Source organism: Anastrepha ludens, chromosome 6 (genome assembly GCF_028408465.1).
Source record: "Anastrepha ludens isolate Willacy chromosome 6, idAnaLude1.1, whole genome shotgun sequence".
Lineage (NCBI taxonomy): Eukaryota > Metazoa > Arthropoda > Insecta > Diptera > Tephritidae > Anastrepha > Anastrepha ludens.
Window position 1 is genome coordinate 56,994,986 of NC_071502.1, and position 27,429 is coordinate 57,022,414.

At 34.6% G+C, this 27,429-nt stretch overlaps 1 protein-coding gene across 7 annotated transcripts in view; it reads right to left on the reverse strand.

The window, feature by feature from the left end:
- LOC128866718 (ubiquitin-conjugating enzyme E2 W) overlaps window positions 1-27,429 on the reverse strand; it is an 83,543-nt gene that overhangs the window by 4,657 nt on the left and 51,457 nt on the right. For 4 of the 7 annotated variants that reach the window (XM_054107656.1, XM_054107654.1, XM_054107652.1 and 1 more), the window contains exons 2-5: window positions 14,555-14,862; window positions 1,149-1,240; window positions 968-1,070; window positions 669-900 (exon numbers count right to left, since the gene is read on the reverse strand). In XM_054107656.1, the coding sequence (XP_053963631.1) occupies window positions 669-900; window positions 968-1,070; window positions 1,149-1,240; window positions 14,555-14,686 (559 nt within the window). In that variant the 5' untranslated portion in view covers window positions 14,687-14,862. The remainder of the gene's footprint in view (window positions 1-668; window positions 901-967; window positions 1,071-1,148; window positions 1,241-14,554; window positions 14,863-27,429) is intronic. The other 3 variants (XM_054107657.1, XM_054107659.1, XM_054107658.1) reach the window with 1 other exon arrangement.

The following is a 27,429-nucleotide window of genomic DNA, read 5'->3' on the forward strand; positions in this document are numbered from 1 at the left end:
GTGCTGGTGTGACCGTCGTTGGCCGGATATAAATCCGGAGCGTTCCGGTAACGTGGAACCAACTATCGTGGGAATATACAATTTTCAGTTAAAAACAATCCTCACATCTTGGCTTCTCCCTTCACCTTCGATAACTTTTCTTTTCATTTTAATATTGTATTATTTTTCAATTAAATATTGTCAAATCAAACACAGATAGGAATCTGAACAAATTTCAAAGAACTATTGAGAAACGTGCAGAACACCTTGCTGATCTAAGAGTTTCTGCTTGATACCAAATATAGCAATATTTGGAACCACCAGTTCTTAGGCATACTATCTTACAGCAAGTCCTATGTACAACACACATCGCAATGCGAACAAAAGCTAGTCCCCTGTATTGGTTCCTTCGAATATTGCCCTCATATTGCCCTTTTGTTTAAAAAAAAACTCAACTGTATTATCATTTTAAGTTCCCAAGCTCTTAAAAAAACTCCTACATATAGTAGTTATCTATAAGCAAAAATCCTACTCCTAACCCTTGCGCCACAATAGACATCTCTCTCTGGGATTAACCCGTCGAAACAGCACGCTTCCTGGGCCTATCGTTAGATGAGCGAGACGATGACTATCGGTGACTACACCGCACCTTACAACTTATTGACGATTAAATTTTAATTCAAACTCACCATGATACCACCATTTAGTCTTTTTTGGATTCTTATTGCAGGTCTTCACGTAGAGTGTGTTATCTGGTGGACGCTTCTTTTCGCGACAACTACTTAGCATCGATGCTATGCTCAGACAGACGGATTGTACTGAAAGCGCTGGCGACCAATCCTCTGTCAATATAGAAAGGCAGATATGTCCATTGGAGTAGACGTGCGGATGTACGGGTATATTATTGCCAATAAACGTTACCTGAAATAGCAAAAGGCAAATCATGTAACTGAGTATATAAACTTGTGTAATCGTGACATGAACTTACCTCTGGCGAATCAAAGGGGTATTTATTGTTGAATTTGAATAGCAGCTGAAAATTTTCACCCTCGTACAGTGTACCTTCGAAACCAGCAATATTTATTTTCCACCTAAGAGAGAAAAAAAAATAAACACAAGAAAATTATGTAAGTATTTTTTAGTTTTAAAATTGGTCTTTTGCAACTCACTCTGATAAGTTTTGTCCTATACTATCGGTATCAACGGTAACACCCGGTGGCGGTTCCTTTATCAGCGACATCAACTCTTTGTGTAGTCTTCTCTGTAAGTAAAAAGGAGATAGAACAAAGACAAGCGATTAAAATAACGACAAAAATAAATGCACCTTCACTGTTGATCACAAAGGCATAAATTGCAAATATTTTCTATGGCGAAAACTGATAATAATATGATAGGGCAAATATTTGCTTTGAAGTTCGCGCATTTAACCTTCAGTTACCCGATATGACCGACAGGAAGTTATGGCCTTTGATCACTTTAATATAAAAGGATTTAGAAGCAGATATTTGTCGAACGATCGTATCGCCAAAGTGAATTAAACATTTAATTGACAAATCTAATCTTAACGCTGAAATTATTTATACCTAACAAAAATTGTAAAAAACTTTAAATGTAAAAGCAATAAAAAGAAAGGAACAATTTATTTATTATTTTCTTGATTTATTTGCAAATTAGCGCTGGAGAAGCGTTAAGTTAAAAAAACTCTCCAAAACTCTGAGCACTAGGACAGCTATACAGCAAATTGGTTGGCAATAGGTTTTTTTTACTAAGGAAAGGAAACCTTCGTAGATTATTATGGAGCAGATGTCATACGTTTACGGGACTCTCGACCAGGCAAAAGAATAATTTATAAGTGGTCTTGTATATGTAAAAAAGGCGATCAGCGCTCAGGCCGGCCCATTGATGAGACGATATTGCTACAAAAAATAAAAAAAAAACCTCTTCTATATGATGCACCTTTGTGTCATCATTTATCCAAAATAGAAAGTATGTAAGTGAACCACTTTACTCTGAGGGAGCTCTGCTCAAAATGTGGCCGTGTATTATCTTCTTGCAAACATTTATATCTTACCAAGGTATGTTACTTGTACATCGCATTGCCAGACAATTTATAGGGAACGTCTTATGACTTACAACAATAACAAAGACAGCTACAACAACTAAATTTCATTGGCTGGAACCCATACATAGGATGGCCAGATTTTTCTGGCTCTTGATGAAAAGAAATTTGAGTCCAACAATCTACATACATTTCTGAATTTGAACCGCCTCTTCTCTCCATAAGTCCAGTGGCCGGTGTAATTTTATTTTTATTTTTTCTATTTATTTGGTCTCTAAATTGTAAAATTCTGTTTAAATTACTCTTAACTGTCATCTTTGCTTATAGATGTCGGCATTTTAGAGACCAAAAGCAAACAAATATTATATAATACATTGCTCTTGTTTGTTGTATTTGCTCCTGTTTAATGTGCCTTGGTTTACATTGCAAAAGGAAAAGCTTTCACTTCAACGACTTTCATCGCAGCCGTAATGAGAAATATGAAATTGATTGATGAAAAGATTGCTAAATATAACGTCTGCCAATGCACCCCTCTGGCTAAGACGCATTACTGTTATCTCCGAAAGTGATTTCAAATTGACAAAAAAATACTTTTTTCTGGTTTCAATTAAAAAATGTGAATGATAGGCATCGAGAAGCAGCAAATTATCCATTCTTAGCTTTTCAAGTTCGCTTTTGTCTGTTTTACGTCGATAAGGGGTTTAATATGAAACAGTCCATACAAACATAAGAAAATCACTAAGAATAATCGCTATCGAATTTAATTTTTTCATTATTCTACTTTAATTTTATTGCTATTAATCATCGTTCTTGAATTAAAAAGACTCCGATGTTCAGCAAAAAAATTGTTGTTTGTAATTTATAACAAAGTAATGAAAAAACGGTAATTTTTCCTAAAAAATGGAAAAATTTCTCTGGTTTCTAAAAAAGCAAATTTAAATTAAAACAATTGTTTTTTCCTTCTCGTAACGCAAAAGAAACCAAAATTTGACATTCAGAAGCCAGACCCAAGAATCGTGTCGACCGATGTAATATTCTAAACTTCATTCAAGCGAAAAAAGGGGGCTAAGTGCGCCTCTACTCATAATAACTACCTAACATTTATGGGCAGAACTTGGGAAATTTTTGCAGCAGTAAATTTGTGAAATTCTTACTTATTTCGAAACAGTAAGGGTTACACGTATAAAATTTTATTAAGCGAAACACAAATAGTGAAAAAGTAGAGGGAAATAATAATCTGATAAAAGTATATTAAGTTATTTACATATGTACATACATACAAACATATATGGCATTTGACGCAACTACGTCAATTAGATTTTATAGAGTCCAATTTTCGATAAGATAAGTTTTTTTTTTGGCACTGCATTAACCCTGCGGTGGGCACTCACTATAAACGTTGTAGTTGAACCACCTACGTACCGTCGGGACAAACCGTAGAGGAAAAAGGGTAATAATTAAATATTAGGGTATTTTTTTAATATGTTTGTGTGAATAGTAAGTTTATGAGGCTGGAGGTACATAAAAATGTGTGCATGTGTTAGCTGCAAAAAGAGGAAAAAACAAAAAGCGTGCAAGGAAACACGTATTGCTCATCGACTTCAATTGTGTCATGTGATAATATGCAGTATCGTTGCAAAATGGTGGTGAAAATTAAGCCAATGCCAGTTGTTTGTGCAGCTGTGTCGGTTGGCCATCGATGTTCTGACATCGATATCGATGACATCTTGTATGACATCATTGGCCGGAAAATCGGAAGACTAAATGTTTTCCATACATCGGTAAGCAAAAAGCTTACTTTCCACTTGAGGCTTTTCCTCACTTTAGGTAGTTTTGTTGGGTTGACCCGATTGTAAGAATCACACAAGACCGTTGCTTTTCTTTTCATTTCTATTGACAAATATTATTGAAGCCATTTTCCTCGAAAAAATTTCAATTGAAATGGAGGTAGGTGAAATGGTTGAAGTGCCAGTCTGGAAGTACTCAAGTAGCACTAAAACGCTGTTTTGATATCATTATGAGACCTCCAACAGGCAGATATCTATAGCCAGCCAGAGTTGTTGATATAATGGAGAATATTGATAGGATTTAGGTTGGTGCACTGCCCCGAGCTATCGAAGAAAGGAGCACCCAAGAAGCACCAAGGAGTGATCTTAATCGTCCAGCTGCCAAACCCAGGCATTTACAGAGAAAGGCCCCCCAGCTTCTGCAGTGGCGGCTAAATGCTAACTCTAGCTTTTCCGCGTGTGTGCCGATCGCCCAGTGACCGGTAAACACAGCTACGAGTTTGGAAATTGAATGGCGAGGAGTCCAAAGGACTTTCTGAGTCCTCCGCATATTGTAATGCGGCCAAAGGGTTTTCGAAATAGCACATGAGGAAATGGAGTTCATCTTTTCTGTGCATTCCTGAGAAATAATTTGTGCAGTTCCCTTTTAACAACCGTCAGGGGGATGCCGATGACCGGGTAGGAGGTCTCTGAGGCCGATTCAGTCCCCTTCCTGGCAAGCTCTTCAAGAAGCAATTTCATTTCCCTCTATGTTCCTATATCTTGGAATACAGATCAGAGAAATGTTACCTGCACACGGCATGACTATCGGAGAAAATTTTAATATCTCCCTCGCTCCCGCGTTCCCTAAGCATTTTACATGCCTGCAGGATCCCAAAGACTTCTGCTTTAAAAACACTAGCAGTGCTCGGCAGTTTAAAGGAGATAGATAAATTGGTTGATTTAGAGAAAACCCCTGCTCCGACTCACGATTCCATCTTGGAACCGTCAGTGAAGACAAAGGTGCAAGCTTCGGTGCAGATTTTCGACTCGATCCAATCCTGCCTATTTGGAAAGATTGCCCTGGCGCGACCCCCAAACTCTATTTTGCGGATAGAGAGATCTGTTCGAAGTTCGGAGTAATACGGTGTTAACTGCTCGAAAATGATACTATGTTCCTTGAAAGACTGCCTCCAGAGGTCAACCTCCTTTAAGCTAATTGCTCTTTGGAAATGAAACACTTAAGACTAGTGTTAAGAGGAGGGATTTATATAGAAACTTACGGTTTTGTTGCTAAATAATTTGTTATTATTAAAAATAATATTTGTATGAATGTTTATTGTTATATACTATAGTACATACAATGTTTATTGTCAGTTTGTTCAGGAAAGTCTCTGACGAGCTGGACTCGTCATTTCCGCTCAAGGAGTTAATCATCCAGGTGCGCAAAAATCATTGGCGTTTGCTATTTTCTCTTAGAACTACTAAATATTTACCACTACGTCGAAGCCCGCAGACTTGGATCAACCCATCTTCGAAGTTCTGCTGTTGCCCCTCCATATTAGGCAAACAAATCAAAAATAACGTGAAATCACAATAAAGTGAAACATTCACAAATAAATGCACAAAAACATTTCTTTTTGACACTTCTAGAAATTACAAATTTGACTTCGATATTGAGAATTTCGAATATTGACCGAAATACATGGACATCATTGTTCATCGTATAATACAATAAGTAAAATAACAACATATTTGTTTTTGGCACAACAGAAAAGCAACCATAAAATTCAGAAGGTAGACAAGTATTTCTGTGAATTACGAAAAAACGCTTATATTGACGGCTTTTATGTATTTGGTAACCACCAATAAATTCATCTGATAAGTATTTTAGTATACCTGAAGGGACTTTTCGGACAATTTCTTAAAAAAATAGGTTCCTGTTGACAGTGCCTGGGAGTATTACTATGTTGCACAAAAATAATCTGCAATGCTTGCGCCTGTTACGTGCGCGTGATAGGTATAATGTTAATCTAATGTTATGTTAAAAACATTTTGTTTATGTAAATTATATTTGCGCGATACCGATGTTAATGCAATGCCATGTAAAATAATAACAACTGTTAATAAGAAATCATGTCGTTGGGGAAATCTCAACTAAGCAGTTGCTAACAATAAATTAGTAATTACTTAAAAAAAATATATTTGGACAATTGTGAAGAGTGCGATGATGTTGGAAGTAAACTGCAAGGGGGCGCGATACTTCAAAAACTGTAAAGCATTAGAACTTATATTCTTAGGTAATAAGTTATTGATTAATGGGCCATAGTTTTAGCTTTGAGCTTATGTTCGAAGAATAAAATTCATTTTCCCAAAATAACTCGCTGTGAACATTTACTTATTCGCAAAAAAGGCATGCATTGGCGTTGGGCATACCTGATATAGAACATTGGCAATATTTCTGTAAGGAAATGACTTAATCAGTTTTTATAGGTAATATAGCTTTCTATCTATAATAAAAATTTGGAAACTTTGACCCACTACAGAAGTAAGCCACTCATTATGTACATATTTTCAGAATTATATGGCCGCTTTTCTGGTTCAAAAATAAAATTATACCAAGGCGAATCTATTAAAGGTGGTGTTGGTAAATCAGCTGATTTGTTTTTTTTACTTTCGCTGTGTCCATGTAGCTGTCAGCACAGAATAAAGCAAGGCGAATTAATTTTTTGTTTTCTACTTCGCGCCGATACCTTGCCGTGACAATCAAACGTACAAAATATTGTTGTTGGTCTAGTGTCACCACTTTCAATAAATGCGCCTTGAATTATACGGTGTAATTTAAATTTCTTCTTTGTAGAAAGTGTGAGTTGAGGATGTCATGGAATATGAATTCAGTAGTTTATCATTAGCTCTAACAAAAATTTAATCAAAATTGAAATTAGTCTGGCTAGTCTACCAGGTGCCCACAGAAGAGTTAAATACAAGTAGTAATCACATAAATAAGCATAGTGCAAATAAACACACATGTACTATATATGAAGTGTCTGTTTGTATAGAATATTTACTTTCATGGGCGATATAATTCAATTTGAAAACATTTAATTAATAAATGCAATGTAAATAGAGAGTATTACTGTTTTAAGATATTCTCAAAAACAAAAATAATTGATGACTGCTTAGTCAGAAAACTTTATTATCAGAGAATAAATGATAAGATAATGGAAATTTATTTATTTGTTAAATGAAATGGCTACAACAATGCCCACTAGAAGAATATAAGTGGTATTTAATCAAGGACAAGGAAATGACACGTAAGATTCCATCAACTTGACTGACAAGGATCGGTTTATGCGTCATTACTGAGATACAAATCGATGTATGTATGTATGTATAAGTAGAATATATATATATATAAATATAGTATTTTTATAATATAAGAAAAATACAAACAACTTAAAAATAGATAAAAAGAAATATTAGATATCTTTAAAAAAAATTAAGAGTACTTATTTTTAGTTACTATAAATAGCACTTGTGTCTCATTTCACTACTTTTATCTTACAAAACCAAAACCAAAACCGAGATAGCTTAGTCTTCGGAGAAAAAGTTTTCTACTAAATTCTTCCTTTCAAATAAGAAACCCATTTATGCGCAGATCGACACAAAAAAATCAGTGATTCTAGAGACAGCTTGAAGGACGATACTTTGACCAAAATGTAATAACATACAGGGTGATACAGTTGAACTTGAGCTTTTGAGTTTTCAGAACGCAGAACTTTTCTATTTAAAATTTATATTTATTACACAAAAAAAATTCATAAGAATTAGGGTTTTCAATTACTTATCTATGTCTAAGATTGGGTCATACGCTGTACTAAAGTAAACGTGCGTAGCCTCTCCCGATTCACGAAGATCATCAAATGATAGAGTTTTTTCTAATAACGATAGTACGAAATCTTCGGGAGCATTTCTGTCGTCGAAAGGGTTCTCACAAATATAGCATTTACCTTTCAGAGGCGGCATAAAATTGTAGGAAATAATCCCTTCATTAGAAAGACAGCATCAAGATGCATACCAAAACACCTAAGAGGAGATATTTGAGACAATCACTCACGCCCTGTACTCAAAAAACTTGGGCTGTTTAAAAAAAGTAAGTTGCCAAGGTGTATTTTGTGGCAAATATTATTTATTAATCTATCTTCTGATCCGGCATTTTCCACACTGGTTTGATATTCAGCTACTTATATTGGATTCAAAAACTTTCTAAAACATTACGCCATAAGTAGCTTTTATTTCTAAAAGTTAACATAATTTTTTTGGCATAGAGGGTGAATATCAGTAACGATAACTCGTCATCAACTCAAATTTAAATTAAATAAAAATATGATAATGCAGCAAAAGTGTTATGTAGATATAATGTATATATGTACAGTAGCGAGCATAATGGTTTTTTTTTTATTTTTTTTTTACTACTGTTCATTCTTCAATTCAAACTTTCACGATTTATAAAAATTTTTGAAAAGTTTAACCGATTTTCTTCTATATATTTCTAACTTTTGAATCTGAATTAAAAACCAACCTTCGAATATGCAGTTGTATAGCCTAGGGACGGGCAGCAGCGTGGCACGCTCGCAGCAGAGCGTGCTAGCAAAGTGCTAGATGGGGGGGCGACAAACTTACATTAGAAGGGTAAGCAATAGGCGTGTACGTATATTAATCACTTCTGAGCAACGCATATGTGTTTGTAAAACAGAGAGTGAAGCTTTGCCAATAACAAAGTTACCAGATAAGGGGACTTCATTCCATGTTAAGGGATTTCGAAGTGTTGATCGTTCATATTAAATAATAAAATACTTTTGGTTTTTTTTTATTGGAAACGCTTCTTTGAATATTAACATCATCTTTGCAAATTTCTATTTTATTTACTTTTATAATTTTTGTAACCAAGAAGCATAGGCGATTTTATAATCAAGAAGTTTGAATATTCGCATGTCAAAGTTTCATAGTTGCTAAACTATTGTATGTGGAGATAAATTTGTACTGACAAATCGGTGTATATTTTTCTGAATGAAAAAATTGTCTTCGTTTACATATAAGTATGTATGTATATCGTATGTTTTTATATTAGTGCATTTTTTTTTGAAGAATGCTGGTCACAACAGCGAACAGTAATCTCAACCAGCCATGTTTTATTTAAACAATGGATGTTATACATTTTATTTTGTTAAAAAGGACAATTTATACATGTTTCCATTAAAAAAAATAGAGGATTTTTTCAAAAAACATTGAGGAAATTATCCTAGCAGAGTGGGTATTCTTCGTGAGTACTTAGTTGCTCTCAAATTCAAATCACACGCATATGGCAATGCGCACAGTATGACAAAGTACACAAAAATGATTAGAGAAATTTGTTTGCATCCGCTCATGGATTTCGCGCCATCGGTGGCAACGCAAACCACTTTTCGTCATGATACACCCATACGTTCAGTACACTCATTAACACATTGAAATAAATCTTCACCTTTAGTCGTCCCTGTCACTGGAATAATGTCCAAAAGTTCTTCACATATATTATATTTAGGTGGGCATCAACTCCTCGGATAAAAATTGCTAATTGGGATATGTCGGATATATCTGTACTTTTGTCAATTGCCAATGAAATCGCTGTGAATGATTTTATACGCTCTTTTAACTGCGATTCTGTAATTTCCGTCATTTCATCTACTCGTCTGCTTATAGTTCTACTAGATAAGGGGACAAAATTCCTACTGCTTTTAATATACAAAACTTCACCAATTCGCCATCCGAAAATGCACGATTCTCACGAACAAGGTTTAACGCGATTTCATAAGTTGCACGCTTTGCATCTACAACGTAATCTTCGCTTTCCTAAGAAATTACAATAAAAAAATTTTAATAATTTGAATTTTTCCGACCTTCTGTAATTTGGCACATCGAATCGGGCTCTTCGTTTAGACTTAAGGATTTGTATATACTTTTCCTTTCTTTTCCTACATATTCATCATAATCACTCCTGTGCAGCTCATAATGTCTCTTTATGTTAAAAACCTTACACACCACACGTTTTTCACATACAAGGCATTGTGATTCTCCGTCTACATATTTGCATAAAAAGTTACACTCCACTTCGGATTCAAATTTAACAATGTTCTTTTATTTGAGGTCACGGTTATTTAACTTTGTTTATATAAATTAAAAGTTAAAACAGAGTAATATATTACACATTAGAAATAAATTTATGTTTTTGTCGGCAGATGAACACTGTGCACTTTGTTTTGACGTTCGCCGTTTCAAATTTTTAAATAGAATTTTCAGCACTTTCACTGCATCCACACCATACAAATACACTTAATATTAGTGGTTTTTTATGCGACAACAATATGTAACTTACGGTCTCAAAAAATATCGTCGAAAAATGAAGAAATCACGAAAAAACTGATTTTATTTATGAAATGTCAAAACTTATGAGTAAGAGTTGCCGCAGTTGTTAAATGTGGGAATTAATTTTGGGCATTGTTGATTTTATTATTTATAATTTATATACATAAGTATATACTCTTGGTTGTGTATTTTTATTTGCAGTTCTGCATATCAGAGTGTATTGGATTTAGATGGGCAAAATTAGTTATCAATCAATCTTTTTATGAAAAATAAAAGAAAAAATGGTATCATTCAGTAGCTAAAAATTCTGAAACATTCGACAAACTTCGGTAGCTGAAGAGAGTTTGCAGTTTTATAAAGTAATTTGCTAAAAAAATTGATTTTCTGGATTTCTTAGCTCAATTTAAAAAAATATATCCGATCTCAAAAGCCACTTAAGTAATCATAAGATAAGTGTGAATAATTTACAGATTCGTCAGTATATGCAGTGATCAATGTTATTGAAGATTTAACTGTCATTGCTTTCCAATATGTAAGATTTTAATTTAGTCTCAAATGAAATATTTTCAGAGGCCTTAATCTTCTTTACATCTAGCAATTAAAAAACAGTATTACGCGAACTTTTGAAATGTTTAATTGCTTGTTTATTGTTGTTCATTATCTTAATTCATTATTATAATAGAAAGTGTAATATGTATTAAATTTAGTTATTGAAGAAAAATGTACCAAAAAAAACCTGATTTTTTAGAAATTTGTTGATATGAAGTTAAAAGTTGGCATCCCTGGTAAGAATTCATGAATAATTGCTCTCTCATTCAGGGTACAAACACATACACAACTCGCTCAATTTTTCTGTTTCTTCCCTGTGCTTTGTTATCCCCCTTTACCTAGCACTTTTACGCACGCAGAAGCACACGCTGCTGCACAGTGCAAATGTGCTAAGTTTGCCCATCACTAGTATAGCCCATTGAATTTTGGCATAAAGTGCAAGTTTTCAATAGCTAAAAAATCGAGTTGACTTAAATAAAATTCGCTGACGGTTTTTGCGCAAGAAATTCATTTTTATACGCAGTAAAGTGAAAATAGCGATCGGAAAAAAAATTATTAAAAATCCAAGCGATTTTTTATCCACTTAACCCTGTACTTATTTCACAAAAGTTTCATGAAACACATTTACGAAAATTTTCTAAAAAAAAACTTCAAAATAAAAAGTTCAAAATTGTGATAAAAATTTGTTAAACTTTTCTTAATTTCACATAAAGTTGAAAAATATGCAAAAAAAAAAATAACGAATAAATTCTAACTCGAAGCACATCCTAAATATTGCAAAACAAACATAATTCACTCAGTTATGCTCGCCATTGTAAGTATTTAACAGTGACGGCATTGCATGAGTAATTTTCTATTAGCCATTCCGAGTTCTTAGGAATTCTAACAATACAGAAGATAGAGAAAAACATGTAAATAAAGCTAAGAGCTGTTGTAAATCAAATGTATTGTGGATATAAATATCTGCAACAGGGGTTTTTATTCTTTTTACTGAAATATTTCACAGAACTATTACGCTTCCGGAAATCACTTAATAGAGATTCTCACAAATTTCAACGTAGAATAATATTCTTACTTATTTTATTATCTTGTTTAAGCGATTTGATTCAAGAGATTTTTCGCTTATTGTTTATGACCGAAATTCATAAAAATCTTCATAAGACCACAGAGACCAAGAGGCTTTTACATCGCATAGCTTCTTCTGTGGGACTAAAAGTTGTATATTTGAAAGTAAGTCTAAATGTCACATCATATTGCAAGAACTGTTTTCCAAAATTAAATGTTATCAACAGAGCCGAAAATCAAACGTTGCGTGTTACTTCAAAGGTTTATTATAAACGACTAACTACTAAAAATATGTAACAAAAGAAAAATAGGCAAATTCAAAAATCATATATTCGGATTTCCTTTGCAGTGCTTACTATGTTAGCTACTTTTTCAATAGTAATAAATAATAGAAATTATTAAAATTTGTCGCTCGTTTACAAAAAGCGAAAATTTCTTAAATAATAAAACAAATTCGACCAAATTTGGGTTGAGATTTTCTCCAATTTATGGTCTATGACTCATTTTCGATAGCTCTTCCTAATGTGTCTGCCATTAAAAATAATAATTTTAAGTTGCAGGTTTAAGGTGCGGTCGCCTATCGGTTATTCACTCTTATTGAGTGGCGCAAAACTAATCTTCCAATATTGTTTTTGAATAAAGTTTTTACTAAATAAAATAAATTATTTTGAGTGATGGAAATCTTTATTTGAGTGCCAAGTATGATTGACATACGACGCCATTTTCAAAAATTATAAACCCTCCGATGGGGTGACTAATTTTGCGCCACCACCATGTATCAGGATGGTCCTAATACGAAAACCTTTTAAAATTACAAGTTGATTTAACACTGGACTAGTCTTTTCTACTAATTATTTTGACTCTCTCCCGTTGACTAAGATGAACTGGTTTACGTTAGAGCAACAGGGCCACCATTGCAAACTTATTTTGAACCGGTAAGTCCAGTACAAAGAAGATGAGGCCAAAATAATGCAATTAAGGGTAAATGAGTAATGGGTTAGGGTCATAGAACAACTCATTTAGTCTAAAGATTATCTTTTCTGACAAGGCGCTTTCCTTTCAGGGGTTATGTTGACAAATGAAACTACCACAATTAGAGATTAGGGAACCTACACATGATTTTCCCGAAGTCAACACATCGCCAATAGTGACAAGTTTGGTATGATGTATTTAGGTGTGGCACCATAATTAGGGATTGTTTTTTTGTTGTTCAAAGTTGCTGCTACTAACGCATTTCAGTCAAAGGTGAGTGATAGAGTGCCAAAACGATCAACTTATAATAACCTTGTATTTAGACCAAACTTTTTAGGTATTATATGCAATTTTTTATACCGTACTAACGAATTCCTTAATTAAAATTGAGATCATGAAATTGTTACACTCAGTAAAGAAAAAAAATAAGCAACGAAAATTATTTTGTGAAACAATTTTTTTATGAAACAACAAGTTTTTTTTAGTCTCTAGTTCCACGAAGTCAATATTATAATTTACGGGTGGCTTGTTGTTGTTGTAACGGCATAAAAATTCCCCATAAATGTTTGAGGAATGCTGCTGGAGTGATGGTCCGTAGCCGGATATAAATCTGGGTCCTTATAATATACAAGTTATGTTGTATAGTGTACGAAAAATCTGGGAATTATATTTCGTACTGTATTGCAATGAAAATCAAATTTATTTTCATTAATACATTATGACTTTTTCACACCTTACAAATGAGATGAATTCGCTAGTTAGGGTTGGCGAAAAATGTACTATTTTGTTGAAGTTTTGGCAAATAAAACAGTCATATAATAAAAATCTTTGAACCGTTTCCTCATCTATCTAATAAAGTGAGTTTTATTAACCGAACCGATCAACTATTCCCAACTTTAAAGGGTCCTTGAATTTTTTCAATTTCCAACTCCCTGACACCGATAATGTGCTAGGTAACTGAACTATGGCAAGGTTGGAATAAAAATCTAATATTTTGTTTCAAGGCTGTAAACACCGTTCAGCCATGTTAAGCCTTTCTTCTATCGCCCATGTAATTAAATGTCACTTCACTTCACTAAAAAGGCTCATACATGACACCAAAGCATGCTGGTGATTGTGCTATCCAACTCGATCCACATATCACTTCATCACCAGCACGCTTGTACAATACAATATTCAATTTTTTACAAAATTTGTACGGCAATTCTTCTAATGTCTATTATCTATAAACAAGAAAAGCGTGCAAAGTTATGTTTACTATTTGAAAAATTCTTCTTCAGTGAGCTAAATTAAAAACACATGATACAAGCATGCTGGCTTAATCATAGAAATATCAAACTCGTTTTCATATTGCACGGACAACTGGCACAATCACACCACAGGCACCAACACAAGCAATCGTCTGACACAATCTCTTGATGAGACTAGCATGCTGGTGTCGTGTACGGGCCCTTAAACTAATATATTAAGTATAATATTTCGGCTCAAGAGCTTAACAAACTTTTTTTAAACTAAAAATGTGCTAATCGACCTGATAAAGTGAGCTTTTATGTTGGAGAATAGTTGACAAAATGCCACCTAGATTAAAATGTTTAATAAGCTATGCTTTACGAGTATAATATGCGAAAATCGAGTAATTACGGTTCGTACTGTATTTCAATGAAACTAAATTTATATTACATAATTTTTTATTATTCCATTATAATCTTGCAATTTAAATTTTATTTAAAAAAACATTTCAATTTCAATCAATACTTGCCTCCCATCGTGTGTTGTCCAACACCAGCGGTTTACCGCATTTCGTGCGCGGTTCTTTGGTCACCTGCGGTTCACAGGTGATGATTTCCGATTTTGGCAACTTGTCTTTCTTGCTCTTGAATATTTTCAACATTTTGTCGTTGCGCACTTTATTATAGCACTTGCACAGTTTTTATGTATGTATGTTTCTGATTGCAGTACAAATTTTATTTATATGTATATTTATACGACTATGTCAAAGACTGCGCTGTAGATTGCCTACGCAATTCGTCTACACAAGTCTTATTCTTTTTATGCAATATTGCAACGCTGATGTAATTTTGTAAAAGTAGATCGAGAAAAAATATGTCACTTAGGTGGGCATTTCATTTAAATATATAATTCAATTAACTGTTAATTAAGGCGCAAACGCTGCGACACTAGTGGCTTGAATTTTAATTTCTACGACTTATATGTATGTACATATGCATGTAGTGAGCGTAACGACTTTAACCAGCTGACTGAGTAGCTGGGTGAATTTGTATGAGATAATGTTTTGAATTTTTTTTTTCTTAGTTTTTATAAAACAATTAAGTCAATGCATAAGCAATTTAGCGGCATTTGAATTACAAATTTGATTTATTTTCTGCTACAATATATCGCACACACACAAACACACTCACAGCCAAACGCGCGCGCGATATCACAATTATTGCACAAATCTTGCGAATTGCAATTAATTTTCTTCTTTCGCCCCACAAACGGCGGACTGCGTCACACCAAGTTGCACTTAGCGTTGCGACAACGCCAGATCGCTGCGATATTTATTTTTATATTTTCTTTTGTATTATTTAATGTTTCTTTTTTTCAGTTATTTGGTAATATTTTACTTGCGGTTCGGCTTAAAATTACAGTTTAGTTAATTTTTGCACCAACAAATTATTATTTTTCTACTCCAACCTGTGTCTGGCTAAATTTAATATTTCTTTTTATTTACTATATTTCACTATAGTATTTTTATTGCTTTATCTCAAGAACGCTGCGAACGCTTCGACGTATAAAATACGAATATTCGTTTGCGACTCAGGAAAGTTGCTAACAACACCTGAGGTACGAAAAAAATGGAAAATAAAAAAGGAAAAAAGTAAGAGTAAAAAGCTAAACAAAATCAAACGGAATGAAATGAAAAATAACGCTATCAGCAGTGCCAGACAAAGCAATATAAACACGCTCGATTCATGTGGCTCAATTTTTGCAGCGATTGCAATTTGCCTTCCTGTGTGTTTTGTTGTATATTCCCTTTTTTGTTTCCCTTCCCATTTTTGTTTGTTTTCCACTGTTCCGTTTTACAATAATAAACTAAAAAAATTGCTTGCCAATATGTATGTACATATGTAGGTATATGTGTATATGTATTTGAATTCAAAAATAATAATAAAAAGACCGATCCATTTCACTTCGTATGAATTTATAAATGAGATTACAAATAGACCCTGACAAATGGTTTTGAAAAAAGTTTAGAAAAGTAAAAAGTGTAGCCTAAGCATGGTTTTAAACTTCACGGTAGGTATGTGAGAGTCTCATTTAGGTAACACTCCTTTGAAAAAGGCAATTCACTTGACGAGTTAGGCACTTATCCATGCGTCGCTTAAGCGCTATATACGAAGTGTAGCTATCAAAAAGCGAGACTGGCGCTGAAAACATTTTATTTTAATGTCATACAAGGTGGTGCAAAATTAAAAAACAAAATAGATGCGCGATAGTTTGACCATTTTTGCGTACTTCTCTCTTTTAGTTTTTATTAAATAAAGAAAAATAGTTCATTCTGCAACAAATATCATAAAAATCGAAGTTTCAACCTTCGTACGAGATTTGTAAAAATTCGACAAGTATTCATCAAAATTTCACGCTTTGTAAAAAAGAGTGGTCGAAAATTGGGTTCAACGATTGGACTTCGTAAAACGTGCACGCGGTGGCCATGCAAAAGAAATCGAATTTCATACTTAAATGTATATGTTCAAACTCGATAATAAAAAAAAAATTAGTTAAAAAAGTCAAACTGTTTGTGTTTTATTCAAAAAAGTTCAAAAGTTGAAGCGCTCTTACTGAAAAACCCTATATAAGTAAGTGCAAGTTTGAAGTGACTCAAAATTCTCGTTGATTTTTGATAATTCTTTTCCAGACGGTGTTGCGCATTTTATTCATTTAGTGAATGCCGGATATTTTTGTTATTAATTCAATTTTTTTTATTAGCTGACGGTGGATATATATAATATATATGGCGCAAAATTAATCACTCCATCGGAAGATTTTTATCTTTTGCAAATGGCGTCGTACACCAATCATATTCGACACTTGTAAACTTGTGGCAACTACAGTGTACAAACGGACAAGTAATGGAGCGCACACAGGTCAGAATAAAAATTACCATCACTCAAAATTATTTTTATTTTTGCGTAAAAAAAGTTATTCAACGAAGCAGTTGGATTATTCATTTTGTGTCACCTTGTATTACTTTTGTCAAACAAGCCCATATTTAACACGTTCCCTCCCACAAAGAGTCAAGCAATGGAGCGCTTATATCATTTTTTTTTTATTTAGTAAAAAAGTTATTTAAAAACAAAAGTAGACGATGAGGAGGGATCTACAGTTGAAAACCGCCTCCGAAAAGCAGATAGTTTTTAGTTTATTTCTTTATTAACGGACTTTTAAGCCCTAAAAAATACATTTAGCAAATTACAATTTTCTATGTACAGCGGACACCTAAGGACTGACAAATTTGTCCACTTATGAGAAAAATATAAAAAGAGTTCATAAAAATGTGTATTAGATGTATGTTTAAACAGTTTTCTTTCCAAAACAAGAGTTATAATACATACATACATATAGGACGATGAAAGGATTTTCATCAAAATTTTTTCAAGAATTAAAAAACAAAATTTCTTATACAAAATATTCAAATTGATTTAAAAAAGTCAGAAATTTTAGCTTGGCGTGTTTTTCCTTTAATTTCAATAACATGAAGAAGTATTTGAAGATCAATAAGTAGTTCAACGCCCTTAAGGTCGTTGTGGTTTAGAGAAAAAACGTTTAGTTTTCTTATAGATAAATAAGCTTCTTTATAGGAAGTCAACTTGTTGTCAATCTCACTTTCTATTTCATCTTCAGACGAGACGGCCAAGGATTCTTGGGAAACAGTTAACACTTCAGTATTGGTATTTTCCAAATCTTCATCATTAATGAATATTTCGTTACCGAAATTAAGATAGTCTTCCATGTCGACTTGGATTTCGCTCTGAACTCGATTACTAACGTTGGAAAACTGAGCAAGTGCTGATCTGCGGTCCAGCCGCTATCGTTATTGGGTTTATCTGTTTTACACAACCCGGCTTTAATGAAACAATTTTGTATTGTCTGTGGACTCACTTGCTCCCACGCTTTGATTGATTGATTTTGACAACTCCATAGCAAAATTTGTCTCTGCCATCCGAATCAAAATGTGTTTTAAAAATTACGATTTATACATGAACATATATTTTTTTATAACGCCTTGGTGAAGGCGCTGACAAAATGCTGTTGTGTTTGCTGGGAGAAAAATAACTTTAACATTTTTCAATTTTGGATCGCGAGCATGGGAAGTAGCATTATCAGGAAATAGAACGACATTCCGTTCTTGAAGTTGCATTTTTTTTATCGAACTGCACGGGAAAATCTGTCATGAAATCAAGCGTCATCCAACTCTTTTTTTGATCGTACGCCATGTAACGGGTAAATTGCTCAAATTTATTTTGTGAAATGCCCGAAGTCTTGCAGATTTCCCAATTTCTCTTTCTCTAGCAATATTGGCGTAGTGTAAAATCGTGAGCTCATTCTTAACCATTTTTGCACCTGTGCATTTTTCACAAGCCAGTCTCATCCGCATTATAAAAGTTTCAGGAATCATATCCTTCAATCAAATATGGTACCTTTTCGGTAAAAATTTGGACATCATCTTGATGGATGATGCAACAAAATCGTCGTAATTGAGTCTCACTGAAATTTCTTTAGTTTTGCTCCTGACAAAGGAATTCCTTTACTTCGTGCCTTCACAAACCATTCCAAGGCGAATTTATTACAGGTGACAGCAAACACATACACCTTGAACCATTCGTAGCACAATTTATCAATATTAAGACCTTTGGGCTTTAGCTGACTCATTAAAAACAAGTTCTCCGTATTTAGGGGATTCCCGTTATTGAATAAGCAACAGCTGTACGAATATTGGTAGAGAGTAAACGTAAAAACAATGTTGCAGGCTGTCCGGTTATGGGGAATTAAAATACCCTTTGGGTGGAAAACAAGTGTCCGCGTCCTGTTATGAGAGGGTTGTCCGCTCAAGAGGGAAACATTTTCAAAAACCCTTAAGATTTTTTTAGTACTGAAAGAAAACGTCTATGGGAGGTATCCGTTTAAGAGAGGTGTCGGTTAGGAGAGAATAGACTGTATATCTATATATAGTATGTTTACGGAGTGATTCAAGCGATTTTGTTGCCAATCTGCCGGCAGGTTATACATTTCTTTCAACTTTGTTTTTGAATAACTTTCTTATTAATTAAAAAAAAAACATATACTTATATTTTCAGTGATGGAAATCTTTCTTTTTACCTTTACGCACTTCATTGTTGTGTACTGCACCTGTCTAGGTAACAAGTGTCAAATATGATTGACATATGACGCCATTTGCAAAAACTATAAATCTGTGATTAATTAATTTATTAATCTTGCGCCACCTTCTGGTATAGACCTTACATAATATTTTTCATATAAAAAGCTTTTTTCATGGCAGAAATACACTCAGAGGTTTGCAATTGCTCGCTGTCCCTCAGCTATTAGCTCAGTTTTAAGTACTAGGTATTACGGACACGACTTAAGATCCAGAATGTTTCATTTGGCTAAAAACTCTTTGTTGTTATAATAAACGATCCATATAAACGTTTAGGGAATGCTACTCGAGTTATAATCCTTAGCCGGATATAAAACCGGGTCGTTCCAGTAAGGTAGAATGAACCATCGTGGGAACGTGACTAAACACTTTTTGGCAGGCATTGCGGAATAAGCCAACGCATTGTCTGAGTGGAGAGCCCTTGGCTTATCCTTCCACAATTCTGCGTGCTTTTGCCTTATTTCTCTTACGGAGTTGATTAATAATTTGACCGCCTGAAACCCTATTCTTTCAATCCGCTTTTGATGTGAAGTGTCGACACCTACTCGATTATCTTGAAAACGCTTAAACCATTCAAAAACAAGTGCGCGTGTTTAGCATTCATTGTCACACACTTTAATGAATTATAAGTTTCTTCACTCTATAAGTACACAATAGTTTTCCGGCTAAGCAAAAACAAAACAAAAACAGCTCTACGCTATATTATAAACGAAGTATATTATTGACTTATTGCCTACTGGTTTGTTCAGAGGGGTGAGAGATGATGTATTCGAAAGAGAAGGTTTCACGCTGGCGTTTGACACCTGCGTTTTTTTTTAGCAACGTCGGTTTCGTTCAAATACAGCTACAACTTTGTTTCAAAGACACTGAATCTTTTGACATAAACAGATATTTCGGAATCATGTCAATCAGTCAGCATCATGGATTTGCGAAAATCACGTTTTAAAATATAGCAAATTTATTGCTGTATTACCCGACTCGTGCGTTCATGAGGAAGAAGTTATGGGAAGCTAAAAAAATTTAAAATTTTCATCCAAATTCCAAAAAAAACTTCTGGGTATGCAATTTAAAGTGGCGCAAAGTTTGCATTGAGTTTTGATAATTTTTTTGTTGACGATGTTATGCATTATGAAGAAACTGCTCGAGACTGTCAGCAAAAAACTTTTGGCTAAAATCAATGCGATTTTTGAGCTCCTTTAAACTGACACTTTATTATATAAAAAATCGATGGGCTATAAAACTGCATAAGTAAAAATTCTGATTAAAAAGTTTAAACATTTTTTGATTTTTTAAATTTTGTGCAAAGTTTAAAACTTTAAGTTATATGGTTTTTGGTGCAGTATAAACTATACTTTCATAAATAGTTAACTTTTCACTATGTGGCGCTGCTTTATTGTGAACACAGCTGTTTGCGCAGATCATACCTAAGTGGTCTAAGCGGTAAGCCGTCTTCTCACCTAACCAATGAAGTGAGCTTTACTTACTACATACTATACATAATTTTTTAGTGCCCTATAACTATTTTCGTTTCCTCAAATAATTTTATAGCTTGCTTCTAATGCCGGCACGTTACATCTTGCTACGGCTTTGAGCGATGCCAGATTTCTTGTCTTGCATAGGGTAGAAAAACTCCACAATACAGCTAACCGTGCCTTGAACATTTAAGTATTTAAATGCCTGACTAATGCAAGACACGGAATTATCCGTTTGCGGCGAAATGCGTTTATTTCAAGCACCGCGGCTTATTCCCGAAGAGAAAAATAAAGCCTTTCGTGATTACTATCACTGATTCTAGCTGGTGCTGTTAAATATTCTACATGGTTTATGCCACTCCTGAGAGATCGAAATTGTAACTTTTCTTTGCCATGATAGAGACAGATGACGTGCTAGCTCTATCTTACGGCATTTTATTCTGCACTGCGTCAAGACTTTTTTAAACGCGAACAATTTACGGAAGCTAGAAAGTAAGCGATGGATAACAAATTTTTGTACGATTTTTCTACCTTTTCGTTACGATAACAAAAATTATATAATATAGCAATGTAATTATGTAACTTTGCTACAATTTCCCTTTCTCAAGTGTTTTTTGCTAGGTGAGATTTTAAGGGAAACTGCTATAAACGTAGTATGCCTTTGTGAGAAACCCTGTATCTTTTACACACAAATCCAAGTCTAGGATCAGATATGAAAAAAAATTACAAATGTGTCGCATATGTATATCTACTTATGCTGTGTACATATGTATAACCTTGAACCAATTCTTCAAACAAAAAAATTTATTAGCTTTTCTAGCTTTTTTTTACTTATTTGAATTTTTTTTAGGTTATTATTATAATTAGCACCCATTGCCAACTCCGCTAACGACAGTCAAAATTTTTTTTTTATTGTATTCACATATGTAAAGGTTGAGTTGGAGGCAATCATAGTTGCTAATTTATATTCACGCCACGATGGAAATTATTGGCGGCAATAGAAAATCGCGTTTCCAAGAGTTAAGAATAATATCAAAACCATTTTTTTACTACTTTAAGGTCAAGCAAGGAAAGGAGTAACAAAAGTGTTCACCGTCAACTGTCAAAATATGCTTCTGTTTCAAGTCAGGCTCGAAATGCCGTTACCTAAGCCACCAGCTACCAAAACAAGATGATTTATCAAGCCAAGTGACTGGTTCTGACACATGTTCATAAGTAGATCCAAGGCATAGTATTCGAGATATTTATGCCACAGAAACCAGTATCTAGGCGCATATATTTACGCCTAACTGTTGCAAATTTAATAAACAGCCGATTACGCTCTCTTTTTACCCCTATTGCTCTCAGAGGTTTCGCCTTAACAATAAATCATAACGAGGCAATGAACCTCCTGCTGAATATTTGATTTTCAATTGTAGCCGAAAAAACATATGGTAAGATCTGAGAGTCGAAAGAGAGAGGGTTATGACAAGGGGTTGTTTACGAAAAAATCAACGCAACCATCACTCATATTACTGGTTGGACGGGTGTGTGAATACGTGGGAAATGAACGGGCAGAATTCTGCCAGCGAGTCCCCGATGACGTGCTAGCCGCACCTTGAAATCTATCATCCTCACAGAGCATAGTTGCTTATAGTTTACCAAGAAGAAATAATTTTGCAAAGAAACGAAAAAAAAAAAACATTCCTATAGACTGCTTGACCCCAGTAAGTATTAGTCCCGGAGAGACCGGAATGTATATTAAGGGTGTCAATCCCGAGATTCCGGGATCCCCGTTTTTTTAATATCCAATACCCAATACTATTGACAAATAATCACAAAATTTTCAGAAAATTAATAGGACTATGAATAAGTTCGTGCGGTTTTTTTTTGAAATTTGAAACTTTATTGACGTAAAATGGTTACAAATTTAATATTCAAAATATTGTCCATCGCTTACTACTACTTTTTCCCATCTTTCTGGCAATTCACGGATTCCCTTTGTGAAAAATTCGGTCGGTTTTGCCGCAATCCACGAATCGATCCATTTTTTGACTTCATCGTAATTACGGAAGTGCTGGTCAGCCAGGCCATGTTGCATCGATCGGAAGAGATAGTAATCGGATGGCGCAAGGTCTGGACTATACGGCGGGTGGGGTAGGACATCCCATTTGAGCGTTTCTAAGTATGTTTTGACCACTTGTGCAACATGTGGCCGAGCATTGTCATGTTGCAAAATAACTTTGTCGTGTCTATCGGCGTATTGCGGCCGTTTTTCTCGCAGTGCTCGGCTCAAACGCATCAATTGTCGTCGGTAGACATCCCCCGTAATCGTTTCATTCGGTTTCAGTAGCTCATAATACACAACACCCAGCTGGTCCCACCAGATACACAGCATAACCTTCAGGCCATGAATATTCTGCGCCGACGTCGATGTTGAAGCATGGCCAGGGTATCCATACGTTGCCCGACGTTTTGGATTGTCGTAATGGACCCACTTTTCATCGCCAGTCACAATTCGATGCAAAAAACCCTTTCTTTTGTGCCGTTGAAGCAGTTGTTCGCATGCCATAAAACGGCGTTCAACGTCTCTTGGCTTCAATTCATACGGCACCCAATGGCCTACCTTTCGGATCATTCCCATGGCTTTTAAACGTTTGGAAATGGTTGATTGATCAACTCCCAAAGTTTTTGCAACCTCTTCTTGCGTTTGAGCCGGATCTTGATCGAGCAATTCCTCCAATTCGGTATCCATGAACTTTGGCGGCGCACCCTCGCGTTCTTCGTCTTCCAAGCCAAAATCACCACTTTTAAAGCGTGCAAACCACTTCTGGCACGTTCGCTCAGATAGAGCATGCTCACCATAAACTTCCACCAAGATACGATGACTTTCGGCTGCTTTTTTCTTCATATTAAAATAATGAAGAAGAATTCCCCGCAAAAACACATTATTTGGCACGAAATTCGACATTTTCAAGTGTGGTAAAAATATTGTTGTTTACGCTTCAAATAAAAAACTTATACTGACGTTTGTGCCTTACGACAGTAGCTCTCCAATGAATGTTTGGAAATGTGGATCGATGGAATAATAATCAAGTTACGCCATCTGTTGTAAAACCGAAACGAACTTATTCATAGTCCTATTAATTTCTTACGAATCATAAAAAAGGAGACAAAAAAATAGCCTTTTTAGCAAAAACAGCAATATTGAAAAGCACTTTGCGTTTATAACACTTCTGTGGTAGAAGTCAACTCAAAAAATAAAATTAAGTTTAGACTTGACTTTATCATTTAAAGTTCAAACCATATTTATTTATTCATTTAAAAAAAAAGTCAATAAACTAGAAAAGTTCTTACTGACTAAAACGATCACTTAGAACTAAATATTTAATTAGAAAACACCTTCTTGCACAAAGAAAAATCAAGCAAAATAAAATTCGAAATTTCATTGAGTGGGACATTTCTTGCGTAATTCGGACTGAGGGCCTTGAAGTAAAAAGGAAAATGAAAACGATGTTTTCCCGCAAGAATACGAAAATGAATATATCTAATAGTAATGCGAGGCAAACTATTCTACCAAGTCATGCACAAAAGACAAAGAAGGAATAGTCCTTAACGTTTCGAGTTAGTTAATCAAAAGCAGACGAAAATTGTACGGAGGAATGGGAGTGCAGAATTTTAGGGAAGAAAGGGCAAATTTAAGGAAAACCTTTTCAGTACACTTAATTCTAACAATAGCAAATTTATGATGAGGTCTCCAGATGAATGCAGCATATTCTAGCTTTGGACGAACAAAAGATGTATTGAGTAATTTCAGAGTGTAGGTATCTGTGAAATTAGACCTATTTCAACGAACAAAGCACATGATATGATAAAATTGATGGGGTTGCTGAATAAAAAAAGAGGCATCGAAGATTACAACAAGGTCTTTGATCTCCTCACCAAACTGAAGGGGAGTACCAGAGATACAGTATGAAGTTCGTACGTTACGTAGTATGGATAACGTATTATTACACATATTGCACAGTTTTTATCTCACAAAAAACGAAGTCTGAAGACTCGTCCTCCGTTTAGTGACACTTTTTAGTGGCTGATGACAAAAGAAAAACGATGACGAGAAATTCAGCTTAGTGTTTGATTTGTGGCCTTCCACGTCCAACAAACACTTTCGGATGGTGAAAATCTTTATTTTGATCTTAACGCGTTTCATTGCTCAGGTTGTATACTGCAGCTGTCTAGTTCAGAAGTGTCGAATATGATTGACGTGCAACACCATTTTCAAGCATTATAAATCTACCGATAGAGTGATACATTTTGTGCCGCCTAAGCTAAAGTATTATTAAATGTGCATAAAATTAACTATGTACTGTCTTCGTTTATGTTACTAATATTTAATATGAAATAAGTTTCAATTTAAATAAAAAATATATTCAAAACGCATTGTTTTATTTTTTATTATATGGCAGAAGAGCTTCTCAAACACACTCGAATTAAGTTGATGCAAAAAAATTAATATTCCGACACAAATCCAGGATCCCGGAATTGTAATAACGACATCTCAAAAAACCACGAAATCGTACAAATTGAAATAGTTTCCATCACTAGTGTATTTGTTCACCCTTATTATTAGTCTACCGCAATCTTATCGATTAAGTCACTGTACTGAAACCATTAAGAGATTGTCCATTATCTTACCAGCCACATTTGCGCCATAAGCCGTAAGCCCTAAGCCAATCAAAAAACATGCGCAAATCAACTGATAAGATACGGTCGAGACATTGAAGATATTGATAAGAAAATATTATCGACTGTGACAAAAAAGTTAAAAAAAATACAAGAACAAATAATAGAAGTAACAACAGACACAAACATAGGCGATTATAATTAAAATATTCAATTAGTAAATTTTGATATTGTTTACCAACAAGCAACGCGTGTTTTGCTTTTCTTTAAAGATATTCGAAAGCAGCACGAAAAATGTTCAAGGCTGTGATGAATGGTGATGATAATAAACAAATTTGAGTGCTGAGAAGTCAAAGCTCAATTGTAAGATTTCTAGGCTAGTTTAACGGAAAGCTTATTCAATTCTACAATTTTCTACATTGCGCATTCCAAGAAGAGACAATAAACCAATTAGTTGATTGAGTGCAGTGTAAATGTCAGCAGCGGGAGATATCAAAGTCCAATTCAATATAATTTGAAAATGATACAACTATTAGACATATTAAAAAATATAGCAAAATCACCAGAGCGAACTCAGAAGCATTTATACCCGCGCACACTTGTGCCTAGGGGTATTATAAATTATTGCATACAACGGTTCAATGGTTGTATGTACAAGCATACAGGAATTGTGATAATTAGAGACATATGATATATGTATATACCAAATGGTTCGGAATGATGGAAGGAGTTGATTCAGTCCATCCGTCCATGCAACATTACGTGCGCAAATATTAACTCGAGCAAATATTAATATATAGGGTGTTTTTTCAGTTGCATTAGAGCTATCGGTATCGATAACTACGATTAGATAGCTGGAAATGACAAACTGTGTTGACATTTCTGTTCAGTAGGGTTTAGCAAATCATCATGAATCGTTTACTGCTGGAACAACGCTCCCAAATTGTGGAAATTTGTTTTGGAAGAAATAAATGTGTTCGCGAAGTTCATAAAGGTCAAAAAAAAAGGCCCTTGTTGGTAACGGCATTTAAATACAGTATGTTACACAAGAGCGTGGTCACTGTTAAATAATAACAACAATTGATTTTTCGAAAATTCGCAAATTTATTGATAATTTGATCGTCAATACTCAATGCAAATACCTCAGTAGCAAGTAGAATCTCCTGCATTGTCAAATATGGCCTGGTACCGTCGGAGCATACTTTCCACTAGTTTTTCTGCATATTCTACCGGAAAAGACCTCCAAATTTTCCGAATTTGTCGAGAAAGTTGATCTAAATTACGTGGCTTGCGTCTGCGAAGCTGCATTTTCATCAGAGCCCACACATTTTCTATGGGATTTGCATCCGGTAACTGAGATGACCAATCTAAAGTGACAACTCCGTTTTGCGCCTTCCACTCGCTACACGCTCGACTCCGATGTTTCACATCGTTGTCCTCTTGAAGGATCCAGCTTTCGTTTTTCTTGATAAACCATTGCTTAGCAGATGGTAACAAAGCCTTTTGATATATTTTATTCATTTTTTCGTCATTTAAATTCTCGGTAAATAAGAACAAAGTACCGAAACCTTTGTTTGAAAAGCACCCCCAAACATGGACCTTGACGGGGTGTTTAACAGTCCGTTGAAGCATCCTACTGGTGGAGGTTGTCCAGGCGTGTTTGATGCTCGGAAATGCCGAGCAGGAGGATTCATCAGAAAAAATTACGTTGCTCCAATCGCGGTCCAAGTTTTCCTTCGCCCATTCCACTCGTTTTTCAACGTGTTTTGCACTCAGCATTGGTTTTTCCAAAGTACTGCGATATTTCAGTTTATTGGCAAGTAAATGCCTGCGAATCATTCCATAAGATATATCAACACCATTTGCTTTCAATTTCACAGGAGCTCCACGTAAATGCGAGAATCTTTTTTTCGTCTTTTTTTTTTGAGACTTTGCTTGCACTTCCGCGATCAGGAAAATCATCAACGTTACCGACTTTTTATAGCGATTTATCCACTTGCCAGAGAACTGCTTCGACTTTCCCATATATGATATTTCGCAGCAGCAATTTTCGTTAATTTG